Here is a 20284-nt window from a genome sequence, read left to right as displayed (position 1 = left end):
AGATGAATTTATATCATGGTAAGATATTTCTTATTATCCAAAAGTCAACTTTAAAATATATCATTTATTCACACACAAACACACACACAGATATCGCAGGTTCAGTACCAGAGCACCAATCTAAAGAGAATATCACAATAAAGCGAGTCACATGAAATTTCTGGTTTCCCAGTGAATCTAAAAGTCATGTTTACACTATATTGTAGCCTGTTAAGTGTGCACTAGCATTATATCTAAAAATATATATATACATACCTTAATTTAAAAACACTTTATTGCCAAAAATTGCTAACCATCATCTGACGATGCAAGGTTGCCACAAACCTTCAATTTGTAAAAAAAAAAAAAACACCGAGTCTGTGAAGCACAGTAAAAGGAAGCATGCCTGTATATTCTTCCTTATATTTATGTACAGTCAGCCCTCTGTACCTGCAGGTTCCACACCGACGACTGATTGAATCCATGGATGTGGAAACCATGGATACAGAGGGCCAGCTGCACTCTGCCATTTTATGTATGGGACTGAGCATCCGAATGGGCTTTAGTACCCGAGGGGGCTCTTGGAACCAGTCTCCTGTGGATACCTAGGGATGACTGTACATAAAAACCACTATTGAAAGGTCAAAGTTGACAACCTTAACCAGTCTCTTCAGCAAAAATCTGCCAAAAAAAAAAAAATTTAGTTGGTTTTTTTTTTTAACTTTAAAGCAAAATTCATCTTCCATCGTGGGAAAGCATTTGGTTTCTTCATCCATTAGTAAGTTTTGAAGAAAGAGGTCCTTTCTTTGAATACATATTGGTTTGATTTTCTGAAATGTCATCTTCCTGCAAAGTTATTGATGTATACATTAAATATAATACAATACATTCCATTAAATACTGTCATTGAGCAGTTTTTATATGTAAATTTAGACTGTGTTTCAAGGAGTAAGTAAGACGCAGGTAGTGGTCTTTCTCATTCAGATCTTCAGCCAGGCGGCTCATTTCCGTAGCCTAACCAACATCAAATATGGGGTCATGCTTTCAGTCTTCAATTCACTGTAGAAAAGACCACACAATTATCAAAATCGAGCACATAAAGCTTTACTGACATAACTGCTGTACCACCTTCATTACCATCTCCACTACTGCTGTACTACCAAGTCTGAACGAATTGCTTTAACCGAATTGATGATGGTTAATTGATTCTAATTCCCCATGAGGCACAGTAGAAGCACGTTATGGATGCATTAACCTTAGGTAAATGCATCTGGTTGTAAGAGGACAGGAGTGAGGAAGAGTGAGGGTGTGTCTGCCCTTCTACTCAGTGAAGACGTGCACCAGAGTGACTTGGAGATGGGACACACAAATCGACTGTTCTGTCAGGACGTTTTAGTTCTGTGGGTTTCTCATAGCCTAAACTTCTCTCCTCACTGTGTGAGTCTAGTTTAAAAAATATGTATACACACACACACACACACAAATATACACACGCACACATCAATATGTGTGTGCACACATATATGTATATATGTGTGTTTTATTGTTGCTGTTTTGCTGTTTTCTAACAACCTGATCCTTAATACCCAGCAAACCATTTCTTTGGTGTTCAACTTAAGAAACATCTATACGTTCTAATGCTTGGGGGAAAAAAAACTTTTTTTTTTTTTCTTGCACTGACTGAGAGAATTCTATTTTATGAGTGATTTAAGAGATTTGCCAAGATTAATTTTTAAATATATGTGATGCTTGTTTTTTTTGCATTAACGGCTACTTTTACATTCTAATTCCTCCCGAGAGTTATAATTCCATTCTACGTTGATGAATCTAGACTTACTAAACCATACTACCACTTACATTCTCAAACGGCCAATTGGTCAGATTTCATTTGGCAAACATGAGACCTACCATTATAGATATATCATTACTATTGGAATTTCTACCAAAATTATAAAACAAAGGGCATATTCATTCCAGTTTCCCTATTTCAATTAGGAAAATTTCCCATTTGACCTTTCCTAAGTCATAGGGAGAAAAAAAGTCTTTAAAACTACCTTTATTAATGAACTGCAGCTAAAGGACTGGCCATAGACGTCATTCTCTCAAACTCATCCCCTCTGTACCAGCCTGAGTCTCATCACGCAATACTGGAGTCAGTACAATATGGAGACCATGTGTTGCTCCTTCCTCTGCTCCACTCTGGCTCCATTCCCTCCAGGGTCAAAACAGCTGAGGTTGGCCATGATACCTCACTACCCCAAGAGGATGTATCTGGTAAAGGAGCTAAAATCGACCATCCTCCCTTTCCTTGGAAAGTCATGCTTCCCTTTCTATTCTAAACTCTTCATCTCTTCCTGCTCTGAAATGTCTGCTTCTCTTACTGCTTCTGAAATGTGGGCATTTCACTTCCTCTTTCAATACTTCTCGGGCTTAATTTTTCTTTATTAGACGTTGCAGGGCTATTGGCCAAAACGTTAATGACTTAGCCTCTGAGGGCCCAAAGATTTTAGAAAACTTGATGCACAATGCTTAGTCTCTAGTCTCTAATTACATACATCATTAGCAAAGTGAAGCATGGTTGCAGGGTGTCTTGAAGAGGGAGAAAGATCTACTTGAATCCCTAGACTGGGGCTAATCATAGGGGACCTGATTCTCCACGTCAGGCACTGTGCAGAAGAGAGTTTCAGAAAATGGGTTTCGGCCCTAGAGAGACTAGACTGGAAATTCAAAAGTTGCTAGAACAGGAAGTTTTTAGTCACTTTCTAAATGATTCATGTAATTACAGACTATGTTTTCTTTTAAGTGATAATTTCATGGAATTTTATGAAAATGAGACTTGAGCCCAGAAGTCTTTTTTTTTTTAACAAACCTGTCACTTCTGATTCTGTCAACATTAGAAAGTGATTTGATGGTTTCAACTATTATTTCCGTTGCTTTAGGGGCCATTATCATTGCTTCATTCATTCGTTATTAGGTAGTTGTTGAAGACACTTGCCTTTAACAATGCAGGAAATAAAGGGAAAAACAAGGAACTATTCCTGCCCTCTTGACACTTACAATCGACTTGAGAGACAGACATGGAAACCTAAATAAATACACATGATTTATGATTAAAATGCCCATCGGTGACACAGAAAATATGAGCAATGGAGGAACAAGGATGGTGGAGGAGATGATCTGTACTGTTTGGATTAAGTGTTGAAGCCAAGACTGGGCTTGTTTTATGCCAAAGAAGAGGAAAAACGATATCTAAATTTGTTCATTCATTTACTCATAAAGTAAGTATTCGTATATCAGGCTTCAAGGATTCAGTGGTTAACAAGATTAATAGAGTCCCCACTCTCAAAGAACTGGGAGACAGACCGTAAACAGGTGATTATATAAGTATTAACTGAATGAATAATTTCTCAAGTGGTATAAATGTCAACCGTGTTCAACAGGAGTCGTGAAGGCAGACGGTGGGGGCGGAAGAGAGGCCTTACCTTGTAGAGACGGCCTTGGATACCTTCGGCCTAGGAATTTCAGACCAAAGTGCCACCTTGGTTTTTAGTTCTTTGTTCTGAAATAGAAAACAAAAATTGTGCAGAGATCACGTGTGTTAGCACATTTACTAGCCATGTGCTTAGTGTTTCTGAACGACCCACCATCTACATCCCTCTTTAGCAGTAAGTCTGTTGTTCCAGTCACTGTATTAGAACACAGAACATAGCCAGTTGCGAGTCCCCAAATATTACTTCTGAAAATACAAACACTCCTTGAAAAATGCATAATTTACCAAGGGATTCAAACTTAGTATTCTGACTTAGCCTCTGAAATTCAACAGCTGAACTCTCTGTTTCAATTTACAGTTTCTTTTATATGGACAGATGCAAAGAACTTCATGAAAGAACTCTATTAAAGAACCTTTTGAAAGACACGCACAATATTTATTACACATTTGTCTTTCTTGTGCAATCTCTTGATTAGAAACTCCATGAAAATAGGCACCATCTGTTCTTTTGGTTCACGGCATCCTTAGCCTCAATTTTCTCATCGAAGCCTCAGTTTCTTCATCGCTAGTAGTAGTGGTCCTGACTACCACGTATAAGGTGGAAGAAACAGATATCATACGACCATAATATTTTAAATCTGGAAGCACCTTGGAATTCTGGGAGATAATGCAATGGCTAATAACAGGAAGGGAAAGCGTTTAAGTTTTCAGGTACAAACCCTAGCACAACCACTTGCTAGCTGTGTGACCTCATTTAGTTTACTTATCCTCTCTGTGCCTGATTTCCTCATCTGTATTAACAGATATCATAGTCCCTTCTTCACAGGTTCTGAAATGAAATAAAAGTACGTAAACTACTCAGCTCGGTGTCTGGCACAGATTTTAAGACTGAAAGGCCGTTGGTTATGACTTTCTAGTCCAAGGCCCATTATTATATATTATATATAAAAACTGAGGTCCAAAGAGTTTAAGTGCCCAACATCTTGTTCAGAGCAGAACTGAAGATTCAAAGTCAGGTCCTCCGATAAATGGGAAGGAACTCCAAAAAAGAGGGGATATATGTATAAGTATAGCTGATTCACTTTGCTGTACAGTAGAAACTAACACAACATTGTAAAGCAACTATACTCCAATAAAAATTAATAAAAAGAAAAAGTGAAAGAAAAAACCCCCACAAAGTCAGGGCCTCCCGGTCCAGAGACAATACTTTCTCTACAATGCAGCCAAGCCAAACGATTTCTTTTTACAGATCTGGAAAGTGAGACTTTCCAGTGAAGACTCATGCCCAAGGTTGACTTGCCAGTTGGCTGCATGGGCAGGCCAGAAGTCCTTCAAGGATACATCTGTACAGAAAGTTCTGGGCCTGAAAGGTAACCGTGGGAGGAAGGCAGGAGAGGCGCCATGGCTTTCAAAGAACAGCAACACACCAGCTCCCTTCCCGTGTAGGAAATGAAGGACTGAATAAAAGTTATTTTGTAAGACTCCATCTGCTGGTTTGGAGTAAGCCAGCACCAGAATGCATGGTTTTGGGAAATAGACACCAGAATTTTGATGGAAGCAGAAGAGTTAATAATTCTGAGTACCTAGCAAATGTCAAGACTTTTGCCTGGTGTTTTCCAGACATTCTTTTCTTCGATACAAACTCATCTCTGAGGAGTAACTTTCATTGTTATGTATGTGAAAGAAATAAAGCTGGCAAAACTCAAATTGATGAGGAACCTTGCTTGCAATGACCCACAGGTAGTATATGCAGCATGGCTCTGCAAATGTGCAGGCTTTATGCAGGCCTGTCTGACTCCAAAGCTCATGCTCTTTTCCCTGCAAGATGTTATTTTTCTGTGACCAGAGGAATTCGCCCAGCCTCCTTATATTACAAATAAGCAATTGGTGGAACCCAGGAGATAAAGAGACTCAGTGATTTCTGAAAGGATTCCAGGTATGATATATAGGAAAGAGAAGACAGCAAACTGTCAGGGAATTAATCAACAACGAATCTACCTCAAACATCCAGCCCCCCACAATACACCCAGTTACTCGGTCCCTGCCATGTCTGCAGCACCATACCAGGAGCAGAGGGAATGTGACACAGCACAAGAAAGGATAGTATCTTCCCTTTTAGTACACAGGATGCACCGTATGGTGGAGGTGATAAACATGTGACCATTCAAAAATTAAAAATAAATAAATTAAATGTGATTCAAGAGATGCCATAAGGCAGCCAGTAATTCAAAGGTATAAACAGAAATCAGTGTGACTAGAATAATTTTCCTACACAAGGACGTTTAACCTGGACCTTGAAGACAAGGTGAAATGGGTTAGGTGGAAAAAAGGGAGAGAAGAAAGATGAAGACACAGTTCTTAAAGTGTAGCCCTGGAATCAACATTCGGAACATCCCCTGGGAACTTATTAGAACTACAAATTCCCAACCAAGCCATTGGACCAGAAACCCGGGGTGGCCGGGTGATGTGTTTTAAGATGTTCATCAGATGATTCTGATGTCTGCTCACATCGGAGAGCCACTGGACCAGAGTAGTTTTAAATGTCGGTTGTATATTGGAATTACCTGGGAGGTTTACAATCTAGTGATGCCTGGGTCCTACCCCCAAAGTTTCCATTTAATTTGGTTGTAATCTAGGTTCAGGAGTTTTCAAAACTCCACAGGTGATACTAATGTACAGTTAAGATGAAGAACTACTGAACTAAGGAAAGCAGAGACAAGATGTGAATTTTGTACCTTCTTACCCCTCGGCATCTACACGGAATAATATCTAAAAGATGGAGCAAAAATCTTCACACATGAATCATTTCACTGTGATATTTCAAGAGTTAAGCACTTAAGTCTCACTCAGGAAATGTACTTCAGATTTGACAAATTGATGATATAGATGTTCCTTGTATAATGGAGATATATCGAATATACACTCCAAACAAGTGCAGGCGTATATCAGGGCCAAGTACGTGGCTAAGAAAAACTCCTCTCTGTACAGTACTTTACAAGTTATGAAGCACAACTTGAAACACAATATCATGATGACAACAAGCACTGGAATAAAAATACTTTTGTGGCTGGACAAGTATGTAGAAGCTATTTGGAGTTTTTCCAAAATAAACTCCTACTTTCTGAAGTTGTTGCCTTCCAAACATTGCAGAAGCATAAGAGTTATCAGCTTAGACTGTCTTTATTTTCATATATTTCAACTTCTGTGATGATTTATTTCATCTACTGGATTTAGGTCTTTATTTTTCTTATTTTATTATTTTTTTTGCAATATGCGGACTTCTCACTGTTGTGGCCTCTCCCGTTGCGGAGCACAGGCTGCAGACGCGCAGGCTCAGCGGCCGTGGCTCACGGGCCCAGCCGCTCCGCGGCATGTGGGATCTTCCCGGACCGGGGCACGAACCCGTGTCCCCTGCATCGGCAGGCGGACTCTCAACCACTGCGCCACCAGGGAAGCCCTAGGTCTTTATTTTTGATTCATGGGCTTTCATATGCTTTTCTTTAACTAGAACAACCAAATGCATGAGTTTTCATCATTAGTTTACAAAATTACAAATCAATGACCAGAGTAAGTCCACCATTATTATGACTCTATCCAAGGATAGTTCACGGACACAGTTTTCCAAAAGAACCTAATTTTTGCATACTTAAACTTCTAGCAACATGCTCTTGGAAGTAAATTAAATTTTAGGGATGATGGTGATTACATAAAGTAGGATACTCTTCAAAGTCTAGAAAATGGAGTAATTTCTGAAGATGCATTTTCATATGAGCATGTCATTAGTGAAGAAGTTAGAAATGTGTGAAATGTGAGATGAATTTCAGAGCTGTAAATTAAGATGATGAAAGATATGCCAAAGTAGAAAGAAAAGTAAATAATTTTGGCAGAGTTAAGCAGAAATTTTCTGGTGATACTTAAAAGAGGTTTAAAATCCTGAAAGATTGAAAAGAAAAAAAAAGGACAGAGTTAGATGAGTGAATTTTATCCCCTTGTGGGGGGGGGGGAGAGTGGGAAGTCCTTGGTAGGATAGAAAAGAATACACAGAAAAAAGTATTAGTTTCCATGAGTCAAAAAACTGGAAAACAGAAAAACATTTAATGTAGTAACTGTGACAATGGCTAAAATACATACAAATGATTCTGCAAATTTAACATTATATCTGTTCATTTAGACTCAAATGCAGCCGAGTGATTTTGAACAAGTGTCTTAACTTCTCTGAATCTCAGTTTAATCCCTGAGGGAATAAATAATAGCTTTCTCCCAGAGTAGCTTTGAAGATTAAACAAAGTGAAGTATGTAGCATGCCTTAAAAGAGATGAGTTGTTTATCATGGATGAGAAAACTATGTTGTCTGTATGGTTTAGAAAGTTGATGTCTTTAAAAGGGTTGTTCAGCTCTGGTGACCAATTTTTCACAAACTGAATCGGCTCACACTGTTATTTCAAAATAGGATAGTCCTAAGTTTGTGTGCAAGGTAGTACACCCCTGCATGCCCTCCCAGTTTAAGATCTTCATAACGAAGCATTGACTAGGGCTAGACTAGAAACAGGTTCACTCCAGCTCAAGCACTTACTAAATTCAGGTACCTGGTCCAAGATCACAGGCTCAGAGATGCTCTTCCTACTCCCATCACTTTATAACTGTCACATTGTTTTACTCTTCTCGGAGCAGTTACCCATCCCTAATTAAGTTGTGTACTTACTTGTTTATGTATTTACTGTATGTATCTTCAATTAAAATAAAGCTAGATGAAGTCAGGACAGTGTGTCCTGTTCCTACCATGTACCTACCACTTAGAACATTTCCTGGTACATCATAAACACACAAAACTATTTTCTGAATAAATAAACTAATGTGGCTTGGCCGGGCTTTTTAAAGCTGAAAAGGGCGTTGTAACATTCCCTACAGTGAAGGAGATGACTTATCTACTGAAGACAATAAATTTTGAGGTCATAAAAGACATTCATCAATACTGCTATTATCTGAAGACTTTTTTAAATAAAAGAGAATGTTAGAAAATAGTAGTTTGAATCAACTTCATACAAAGAATCTTAGGCAGTACTGAGACATGCTGTCCCATCAATGTGGGCAGACTGCATCCAACCAAGAAGTTTCCATGAGGGGAACACAATCTATCGCTTTCTCCTATCACAATGAGTGGCTAGTCTGCAATTATTTGCTAAATTTGGGGATATAGAAGCAGTGCAATGGAAGCAATACATTATTCTGGTCTAACTATTATACCAAAAGGCCAATTGGATAATGTAGTGTATAGGTTAAGTTGCCAGTTTACTTAGGACAATAAAATTAGCTTTGGGGATGATATAAATAGAGACACAACTAAAAATATAAGATTGAATTAGAAGCAGTAGCACCATTGATGCCCTGACTCTGTGATGAGGGCTAACACTTAATTAGACATGACCAGAGCCTAGGACCATAATGAAAGATCAGAGAAAGACAACAATCTCTCCAATTAAAATGTATTACAGATGTATGATAATTAAAGCAGTAGGGCATTGGAGCCAAACAGGCAGATACACCATTGGAACAGATTTCCAGCATAAAAATTTAGTCTAGGATATATCAGCATTTCAAAATCATGAAGGAAGGCCAGACTGCTCAATAAAGTGAGACAACTAAAAAATTAGATCCCTACCTTACACCGGACTGCCTTGAATTACAGATAAACTTGGATCTAAATGAGAATTCCGGCTCAAAATAGGAATCTGAGCACATGTGTTTTTTTGTTTTGTTTTTTTTTTTTTTTTTTTTTTTTGCGGTACGCGGGCCTCTCACTGTTGTGGCCTCTCCCGTTGCGGAGCGCAGGCTCAGCGGCCATGGCTCACGGGCCCAGCCGCTCCGTGGCATGTGGGATCTTCCCGGACCGGGGCACGAACCCGTGTCCCCTGCATCGGCAGGCCGACTCTCAACCACTGTGCCACCAGGGACGCCCTAAGCACATGTGTTTTTCATCTCTACTTTCTTAGATTTCATTAGAACGATACCAAAGGATTTTTAAATATTGAAATCCCTTAGTAAAAAGAGGAAAAAAGAGGGCTATTAGCAGATCAGAAATGTCAGAACTGAAAGACTGAAAGTGAGTAAAGAGTTAACTGCAAGAGCAGAGGCAGCTGCAGGTGAGGCTGTGGCAGCTGAGGGAGATGTCTGATCCAGCAGACATGGAAATTCAAAGAACACAGATCAACAATCTTAAAAATGGATAGTCTTCGAGTTACCAATTCAACTTCTAAAAATGTATCTTGAGGGAGGAAGTAATTATACAAATAATCGGTAACGTTTGTAAAAGTCTGTTGAATTCATTGCTGTTTACAAAAGCTGTACTGGAAAACAATCCAACAGCAGGGATTAAGTTAACTAAGTTATTTCATAGCAATACAGTGGAAACCTTGGTGGCTCTTTAAAAAGATAATGTAAATTTAATTTGCCTGGTAAGCAAAGACTTTCTTGTTATACTGTTCTATAGAGAAAAAGAGCCCTTAGCATGGCCTAAAGGCTTTTTATGATCTAGCACCTTCCTACCTTTCCAATGTCATCCTACGCTATTTACAGCTTTTAGATTAGAAGCACCCACAATGGCCTCCTGTCTGGTTACCTGACATGCCCTACCACCCAGTTTTCCACAAAGGTCATATTGAAATTCATTTTCTTAGAGAGATTGTTCCCACCCACCAATCTAAATGGTCCATATACATTCCTCCATCCAGGTATTATTGCCCAGAGTATTTTGTCCTTTTCCTGCAGAACTTTTCCAAGATATTATTAGTTACATATTAATTTATTTGTATCTATCTCCCTCATCAGTTAGTAAATTCCAGACAGCAGGGCTCATGTCTATTTTGTTCAACATTGTTTATCCAAACGTAGTGCCTGCACCATAGTAGCCACTCAATAAGTATTTATAGGGGCTTCCCTGGTGGCGCAGTGGTTGAGAATCCGCCTGCTGATGCAGGGGACACGGGTTCGTGCCCTGGTCCGGGAAGATCCCACATGCCGCAGAGCGGCTGGGCCCATGAGCCATGGCTGCTGAGCCTGCGCGTCCGGAGCCTGTGCTCCGCAACGGGAGAGGCCACAACAGTGAGAGGCCCACGTACCGCAAAAAAAAAAAAAAAAAAAGTATTTATAGACTTATGTAACTAGTGATATGAAAAAATTGTTGAAACAAATAAAAGTTTAAAAACACAATAAAATGATGCCATATATAGTCTGTATCTCTAATATATACACACAAGTATGTAACAGGCACAAAATTCCCACAGAAATAGAGATATACACAACTGTGCTGAATAATTGCCCTTGGATGGTATGTTTGAGTGGTTTTCTTGTTATATTTGCTCATCCATATTTCCTAATTTGTATGGGACAAATGACCATATGTTAGTTACGTAAAAAAATAAAAAATAGTTATTAAAATATTATAAGAAAAACATTTATAAGAAAAAATATTTTGTCAAAAGGCTACTACATAAGAAAAGTTGGGAGGAAATGCCTTTAAAGACATTTCTTAGGAGGAGGGGGCTCTAATGCGACATAAATCACATCACCTGATGTAAACTAACCAAATTACATCTTACTTAGGTGAGAATCTAAGGAAAACCCAAGATGCGATGAGCTTACCCTCTAAAATAAAGAAAACAGTGGTCCCAGGAAGGTAGAAACGGCAAAACAGGGGGATGGTTCCAAAACTTAAGTTGCAAAATATTTACAACCTCTTTATATTACTATGACTTTTTTCTTCTGTTTGAGGAAAGCAGAAAGAATGTGGTGGTGGAAAGAATGGTGAGGCGTGTGCTGGGAGTCCAATCATGGAGCTCCTCTCTGGCCTGTCCTGGGGAAGAGAACAGCTCCTAAAGACAAGCAGGTTTCCATGGAAGACAGAGCATCTCTGGACAGGACAACGTGACACACAGAGAAGTCCCAATGCTGAGGGATGAAGTAGAAAAGGTGACCAGGCCTAGGCGGTCCGTGATGAGCTATTCAACAGAGACAGAAGGGGTGACACTGAGCACAAAGCAGAGCTGGGCTGGAGACACCTGGGGGTCGTCAGGTGCTCCAATGACCACGGGGCTTCTCTGTACTTCCGGTGAGGTAGGGGTACCACCAGCCTAGGACTGCAGCTCAATGCCTGAAAAGGGCTTCCCCAGTCAAGGTGGGGGTGAGTGGGCAGAAGTAAAGCACATCTTATCACAGTGTAGTATAAAGGTTTATGATAAGTTTTAAAACACTGAAACATAAGAAAATTTCAATTGGCTTCTTGAAGTAGGTGAGCCCTGAGGCAAAGCTTGGATGCCCTGATGGATACGGATGGAGAAAGAGGAGGAATAGTACGTCTCAGGACAGGGGAAAGAAACAAAGACAGGAGACAGCAGACCCGGCTATCTGGCTAGAGCTGAGTTCATGCAAGAGAGGCCTTGACCAAGCTTCTAACTCAAGTCCACATCGAGAGATAGTATCACTGGTCTCCCCAGTAGAGAAAGTATTCTGGAACATTTGAATAAACTTTCAACAATTCTTTAGTAATATTTAATATTAATAATTTAATAATATAAAATTATGTTTAATACTTAATATTTTAATAATGATTAAGAGTACCTCCCCCACGAAGCTATAATTCTTATACATAGAAGATGCACACACACTCACAAAAAGGCATTCACACCCACATAGAGACACATGCATGTCCTCACACACAGACACAGTCACACACAATCACACAGACACACACCTTCACATACAGACATACTTGGACACAGTGTCACACTGGCACACCATCACACACAAGCACTCACAAACACACAGGACACATTCGTACGCAGGCTCACAGATATACTGAACACACACATACTCACCTCATACTGAAATATAGAACAGGTTCCCTCCTTACCTGGGCTTCAAGTATGTTAACTTTTTCTTTCAGATCTTCAATTCTTTTATCTTGTCCTTTTAAATTATTTTTTAAGCCTTCCATCTAAGATTTAAGAAACACAAATGCAAAACTCTTGTCAGGCAACGGAGAATAGTTCCTTAAGTCAGAAATTGTACAGGTTTCTGCGGTCAAGCAATGTTTATCAAATCAACAAGATTAAATCCCAAGCATTAGCGGACGCAGCAGGCTACAGAAAATAACAGGACAAATTGGCACCTGGGGACGAGAACACACAGACAGTGCAATTAAACACTTTGAACTTTAGAAAACCTGTTTAAACCAAACTCAGCAGGAGTGCATCCTGTGGAAGCAACACCGGTCCTTGTTCTGTGTCTCAGCCACCTAACATTTTCATCCTGCACAGGCGGAGGCCAGGGGACATGATGCAAGGCTGTGGTCTGGCACGGGGAAGCTCCCTGCGGCAGAGATCTGGTCAACCAGCAGCACATTAAGGTGAGCCCACTTTGCTTCGGAAGAAAAGCATCTGTTAAGAGGCAACGTGGAACTGGGGGATGTGGAGTGATATCCAGGACGGTGCCAGAAGAGAAGAAACACGTGGATTCCAAGGCTAGCTCTATCATTTAACTACCGTGGGCCTCAGTTTTCTCATCTGTAAAATGAGGACATGGGATGCCGCCTCTGTCCTCCCTGACTCTCAAGCGCTGTGACTCAATTCTCTGGCTGTTTGGTGAGGTCCTACCGCAGCAAGCATGAATGTTACATTTATGTCAAGAAGGTATTTGAGTTATTTAGAAGGACTCCTTTTAGAAACAAATATTAGGTAGTTTAAAAAAAAAACAACGAATGGATGAAGTTCTGGTTTTAAGTCTAAAGCAGGTTCCCAAAGCAGATCAATACAAATCTTGATGTAAACCCTATGACTACACAATTCACCATCCATCTGGCTGCCATCACGATGACCTCTTCTCTTTCACCTGCCAAGATGTTCCCAGCGAAGAAGGGCCGGGTTACAGCCCTGTGCTAACACATCCTCTACGTAAATTAACCACTTATGAGGTTATGAAAACAGATCATTTCTTCTCCAAGAAAGGGCTGAATCTCCTAATCTACAAAATCTGCTAAAGAACAGCATGCATTATCTGGCTCAGAACACTTAAAAAAAAAAAACCACCAAAACATCTAAAGAGCAAACACAATTTCCCACATATCTTCGTTGAGAACATCACAGGTGTCGGCATAGAGACAAAAGAGGACACTGAAAACAGAGCCTTGTCACATGGGGATAAAAAGGAAATGTCAACGGGGAGAAGAATCTCAGTGCTCGTAGAGTCCAGGCAAGCCACTCGTGTTTGGTCTTCTCACTGTAAACATACTAGCTACCACAGAAACACACTTGATTAATCTGACCTCCTGGATGACATTGCGCAGGCTCTGATGCTGGGAGTGAATCACAAACTGCAGATGAGAGATCTGCTCCTGGAGGAGGGAAATCTCCTTTTGAAGATCCTGGCAACTGGAAATGCAAAGGAAAAAAAGAGAGAAAGATTTGCTAAAGCATTATACAGCTCTTTTTACAGCTGTGCTACCAGGATCTCCTCACTGACTCTACTACTGGGTAACATGTGGGTAAGATGCCCAGGGTCCCTTATGCCAAACAAGACACACTGAAGATAAACAGTCATGAAGCATGCTCTGATTAGCTCAGACATGAACTTGAATGAGAGGATCAATTCATGTCAAAAGCTCCTCTCTGGCCACCTGTGACTCCCTCCCTCCAGCAGGTAGTTGAGTCAAGTTGCATCAAACCAGGTGAAGCACTTATATATATCTAATCTGTCTCACAGAGCATCCACAGACCTAGCATCCATCAGAGCACACACATATGGGATAGTAGGGTTAGAACGTGGGGCCAGGAATGGAGACTTAACACATATATCAGAAACCAACTTCCAAGGATACAGGGGTTAGTATAGGTTGTGAATTGCCTGTTTTGTCTTTTTTTTTTTTTGGCTTCCTATTTTTGTTAATTCTACTACATGTAAATAAGGCAAGGAAAGAAAAATTAAGTTCCAGCTAATATTTTGATTCCACATTAACCATGGTGAAGAAAGATGAGTGAAGTTTGAATTTAGATTATTCATCCTTTCCCAAAGCTCCATTTAAGTATTGACTACATGGCTTTTGACTATTTCTCTTCTTGCCAATATGATTAGAGTTTGAGGCAAAATGCCTTGAGACAAGACCACTAAACTTGGGAGCATTGTAATTTTGGAGTCACATAACCTTTCTAAGCCTCAGTATAACAGGTATAACAATCCTTACCTTTACAGCATTAAAAGACTATACTGTACACTTAAAGAGATAAAGTGAATGTGCTTTCTGAAAATGAGCCTTTTATAAAGTAATATATTATTTTAGCTTATTAAGGTTTCACAATTAGTAGCCAACATCCAATTCAATCTCAATTCTGATTTTCACGTCTCTGCAAATATTACAAAGGTCATAGAAATTCATGGGACACTACGGCGGAACTTGTTCTCCATTTTGTTTTACATCATGTACTGAAACATTGCTTCTCAAACTTAATATGCATTGGAGTATCTTGTTAAATTGTCAGGGATCTTGTTAAGATGCACATTCTAATCCAATAGGCTGGGGAAGGGCTTGAGAGTCTGCATTTCCAACATGCTCCCAGGTGTTCCAGTGATTTTGCTGGTCCATGAGCCAGGCTTTGAGTGCTTTGAGTAGCACAGCACTAATCCACTACAGTTGTCTCAATAATGTTTAATATACAGTAAAGTCACTCAAAGCCGAGTAACTTTCAGGCAATTTGCAATATTTAAGACAGTCTTGATTTTTTCCCTTGTTCAGTTTTGTATGAGAGAGCTTTAAAAAGAGTTTGTTTTACTGTAGAAAAGATTAATCTCTATAAAACTATAGAAATGTTTGCACAAGTACAAATGATGTATAATGATAGCCATTACTATTTATTTATCCTATGGAATGAAATAATTTATATTATAAAATACTGTACAATTACACAACGTATGTCACAAAATATACGTGAAATGTAGTTCATTATTGTTCATAGCATTAAAAAATGGGAACAATCTAAATGCTCATCAATAGGAGACTGATAAAACAAATTATGCTATATCCATGCTACTTTCATTTTACATATACATATATATAACAGAGATAGACCAATAGACAATTTATATCAAAGATGATGTTACAGAATATTATAAAAGGATGGTCTTTTCAACAAATGATATTGTGACAACTGGATACTCATAGGAAAAAATGAAAAAGAAAATTAATCCTAACCTCACTTCATCAAAAAAATAAATTCCATGTAGATAAAACTGGAGACCCAAAAAACTTGCAAAAGATAATACAGAAGAGCATCTTCATGAATTTGGAATAGAGAAAGATTGTTCAAATAGAACTTAGAACAGTATTACCTGCAAAGTAAAAGATAAGTTTGACTAGACAAAAATTTTAAACTTCTAGTCATCAAATCAGAGTGAGTAGGATAGCCTCAAAATCTCGGTAACATAAATGACTAATAAAGGCATAGTATCCAGAATATATAAGGAACATCTACAAATCAATGGAACAGGAACTCAGCATAAAAATTAGAAAGTGACTCAAAAAGGCACTTCACAAAAACAGATGAGTCGTGGACATAAGGATCAAAGTGGCACGGAGGCAAATGGAAATCTGGCCCACAGCTGGTGCTAAGATTCAAAATTGCTCCAGAGAGAAGGGAACAAAAGAGAAAAGAAAAGGAGGAAAGAGGAGCCAGACTCAGGACTTTCCTGGGGAGTAATGAGAAAGAACTCGGGATGCTTTGCGGAGCCAGGTCGGCTTTGAAAATTCATAAAATATGAAAATACTGTATATTATTAAAGGTGAGTATTCAAAATGGTCTCATCGTGTCTTATGATGACCCAGAATTCGGGGACTGAAAGGAAAAAAAAGTCTTTAGAAGGATGGGAGTGGGTAGATACGTTCTCCAAAATAGAAAACTCAGGAAATTTCCCCATGTATTTCATAAGAATATTACCATCAAGCTCACCGTAAATAAATAAAAATCTGAAACAGGTCTTAAGATGGAAGAAAAGTATTTCTGGAAGCACTCTGGAAAGCGTAGGGGTTTCAGACTTATGTGCATTATACACTGGAACAGTGATTTAAGGAAGTTGCAAAAAAAAAAATCTCTTAGGTTTGTTCAATAAACAGAAAACCTAGTCATCCATTTAAGGTCTTTGAATGTGAGAATATAGCTAAATAAGCTGCATTTGAGCTCCCTTTAATCTCTGTTATTTATCTTTCAGTTGAAGCACTCAGTCTTAATGTACTAAAGCAAAACAGTAAGAAGAAACATAATGAAGGCCAGGCCTAGGAAAGGAGGCCAAACGTCTGTATCTAGGATTTATGCTCTGCTTCCCAATGCCTCAATATAAATACAAAGTCAATGTTGAAATTAAAATAGAATTGAAAACTGCTGCTTCCAGAAAGACGTAGAAGATGTGTTTTCCCCTATTCTTCCTGTTAAGTCAACCCAAAACCTGAACATTATACATCAACAAACACAAGAAGACTCTGAGAGGTGGAAAGAAGAAGGAACACTAGCTCGGGACCTTGGGATCCAGGGAACAACACAATGGTGACTTCCCTGGGTTTTCTTTTTGCTTTATAGATGCTAGGCTTGGAGCTGAGAAAGTCCACAGCCTAGAAATGGCAATGGGAGCATAGAAAAAGCCCAAACAAAAAGAGAGGAAAACCCTGGCTCCACCCTTTTGAGAAAGGAAACTGAAGATGCTCTCTCAAATCACTACGGATGGAGAGTGAACAGAGTACCATTTCTGGTCTTCTTCATGTTAGATTCCCTAGTGTTCAAGAGAGGAAGTCAATCTTACCTTTAACTTGCAGAAATGTGAAAACAAATGGTTTGTCTTTAGTAACACAGGATAACGGTAGAAGAAGTACTAGGCAAGAAGCACATCCTCAATCTCTCTGCTGGCCAATGTCTGCGAAAGACTTGGTCAAAGGAAATCAAGATCATGGAGCACTGTCTCTCCATCCAATTGTCAGGATACTTTAAAATCTATTTTGGGGTTAACGTCCACCACCCGAAGTAGCATTATTGAGTCCTGCCACACTGCCCTCTGCTGCTCGCTGTTCAAATGGCTTTGATTGAATTGTTCTTTGGAGGCATGGTAACCTTTTTAAAAGTATTTTCTGAGGTACAGCTTCTGTGTTTACTATAATGATTTTGTTGAAGACATCGTTCATGGTACTTTTTATGAATATATCCTGGAAATTTTTCTCTCTGGCCTTATAGATACATTAAAAAGAACTGGACGTTTCCTAAAGAACTGGTTGGGTTTAGTCATTTGGACATTGTGAATCACAAAACTAATCATAATTTTCTCGTTGGGTTGGCTGCTAGAAAATTTAAACTTGAGTCAGTGGTCCACTGTGAGCACGTGTTTCCATTTTGTGGGCCAACCTCGTTATATTACCTGTTCTTGTATCTCCTTGGCCTTCTCATCTAATCTATTTCCAGTTAAAGGATTATGTTACTTTATGTGGTTTTTGTAAATGATCTTACATTTTCTTAGAACTCAGGGTACATAAATACATAATTGCAAAGGGTATGAGAACATGAGGATGGCCATATTTGCAGAGCCCCAGAACATAACCCTTTTAAGTCTTTATAAATTGTACTTATTATCAGGGATTAATGCATTATGCTGTTTATAGGAATGAAAATTCCAGAAGAAATAAAAAGAGCTAGATACTGAGAGACAAAATGAATGCAATAAAAGTGGCAGCTGAAACTATGTTGCATGTACCAGATGCTGCTACTTCTGGGCACACTGCTTATAGCATTGGACATATGAATAACCCCATATGGAATTCCCACTTGAGAGAGAAGATAGTGAGATTGGTGGCATCCTGGAGCTTCTCTGAAGCTATGAAAAAATCATACTAGAGTCTACAGGGACTCAGGTTTCCTGCTATTTAGGATTTGATGTTTCTTTGGACCTTTACGGTGGCCATTACTAAATGTGAGTCCCCAGTGGAAGAGAGGGAAACTGAATCACAACCATAAGAATAGGAGGCGCCAGGTCCTCACCTTTCCCAGGCCAGACCAAGGTGAAAGAATAAACAAGACGTAGGTATAGCTCTGTTCACATTTCAACCAGAACTCAGGAATACGTATTACTATTGCCAGTCAAAATCTTCCCCATTGTTGTTTTCAGTGGTAGCACTAAATGGGCGGGGGATGGGGGTGCTTAAGACAGCCCTCAAAACTACCAGAGATAAATGTAAGTAACAACAGTATGCTTCGACATGCAACCACATCTTCAAGATACCCTGTTTCTTCCTCTAAGGAAGGTACCATCCCTAAGCAGCTTCTACAGGTATGTTGAAGCCAACACACTACTTGTCTTTACGAAGCCCAAATGTGTTCCCCAAGGGATAACTCTAAAATGGGCCTGTGTGTTTGTCTGTGACATCACAGGGCAGAGAGAAAAGTTGGAAAACTGCCTTCTGCTCGTAGCCACACAGGGGACTGAGGAAACCAGTCAGAGAAAAGGTCTCTGGAGTTTCCAGAAATAAGAGAAAAAAAGTCAAGTCTCCTCTATAGAAGAACAAGCACAGGCTTTGCTACGGCAATACTAGAGCACAAACTCCCAGCCCTACAACTTCTGGAAAGCTGAGTGATCTTGACAGGTCATGTAACCAATTAGAAGCTCTGTTTCCTCCCTGAAAGGTCCATGGAAAGACTAAATTAAATAAGGTACCTCAGGTTACTTTATAAACCGAAAGGCACTACGCATGTGTCAGTACCGATGGTAGTAGAAATATGGGGTCAACCTTGTTTTTAAAAAAGATGCTTCTGCCAAACCTTTTTACTCCTGTTAACAGTAACTGTGAGTTTCTGCTGTATAACAAAGTGAATCAGCTATACATATACATACACACCATTGTAAAGCAATTATACTCCAATAAAGATGTTAAAAAAAAAGTAATTGTGAGGATTAGCTTAATATAATGGTACATACATATCCACATGCAAGAAGAAACTCTCTTTCTTCTGAATTATAAAAGCTTAAAAGTTATCATCCTCAGAGATGCTTTCTAATATTAGAAATGCCAAGTTAAAACATATTGAATTTTTTTATCTCTTTATCAAAATTGTAGAATGAAACTCTCTGCAATTCAAGAAAGTCATGGCACCTATCAAACTATCTATGTTTAAGGGAAATTAAATGACGCATAGCCCCCTGCTCAGGGAAGAAGCCCTAGGCTATTCTTTGAGTAAGGGGAGGCCACCCACAAGGATGGGAGGGGACGCCTGCCAAAGGCTATTGGTTGGATGTCAATGCAGGGGTTGGTCAAGATGATCTATCTGTCCAATACAGGAAGTAGTATTAGGCCAGTCAGACTCTTTCCTCTGGAATCTGAAAGGAAAATACAGAGAATACAAACCAGCTGGTGAAAAATGGTGGGAAAAGGTAATGAATCATCCAGGAAGAACAAGAAAAGAGTGAAACTGCATAAACACACATCACTAAGTGGGAAGCAAAATAATCTGGTTTTTCAAATCACATTAGGTGCTAAAGGGTTGTCCTCCTGTCTTCCCACGAGTACATCTTCTTTATGGCCATATCTATTCAGTCTTAACCTAACAGAAATCCTATTTATGGTAGCTTAACCAAGTCTCTGTTGCTTTAACTAAAAGAATCTGACTCATACTGATTTCATTTTCTTGTCACTTAGCAAAGTGAATACCTCTACGCACGGCTCAAAATAACAAGTAAAATAAATATTTGTGACATCTACAATTTATGAAAACTGCACAAGCCAGGATGTTCAAACACCTTTCT

The 20284-nt window shown here is 39.2% G+C and overlaps 1 protein-coding gene across 3 annotated transcripts in view; it reads right to left on the bottom strand.

Moving 5' to 3' along the window:
• Positions 1-281: 281 nt before the first annotated feature.
• CCDC68 (coiled-coil domain containing 68) overlaps positions 282-20284 on the bottom strand; it is a 50135-nt gene continuing 30132 nt past the window's right edge. For all 3 annotated transcript variants that reach the window (XM_032653880.1, XM_032653882.1, XM_032653881.1), the window contains 4 exons: positions 13785-13890; positions 12375-12458; positions 3462-3538; positions 282-1038 (listed from right to left, as the gene is read on the bottom strand). In XM_032653880.1, the coding sequence (XP_032509771.1) occupies positions 981-1038; positions 3462-3538; positions 12375-12458; positions 13785-13890 (325 nt within the window). In that variant the 3' untranslated portion in view covers positions 282-980. The remainder of the gene's footprint in view (positions 1039-3461; positions 3539-12374; positions 12459-13784; positions 13891-20284) is intronic.

The sequence above is a fragment of the Phocoena sinus genome, chromosome 14, assembly GCF_008692025.1.
Source record: "Phocoena sinus isolate mPhoSin1 chromosome 14, mPhoSin1.pri, whole genome shotgun sequence".
NCBI lineage: Eukaryota > Metazoa > Chordata > Mammalia > Artiodactyla > Phocoenidae > Phocoena > Phocoena sinus.
This window is presented reverse-complemented; position numbering and strand designations above follow the sequence as displayed.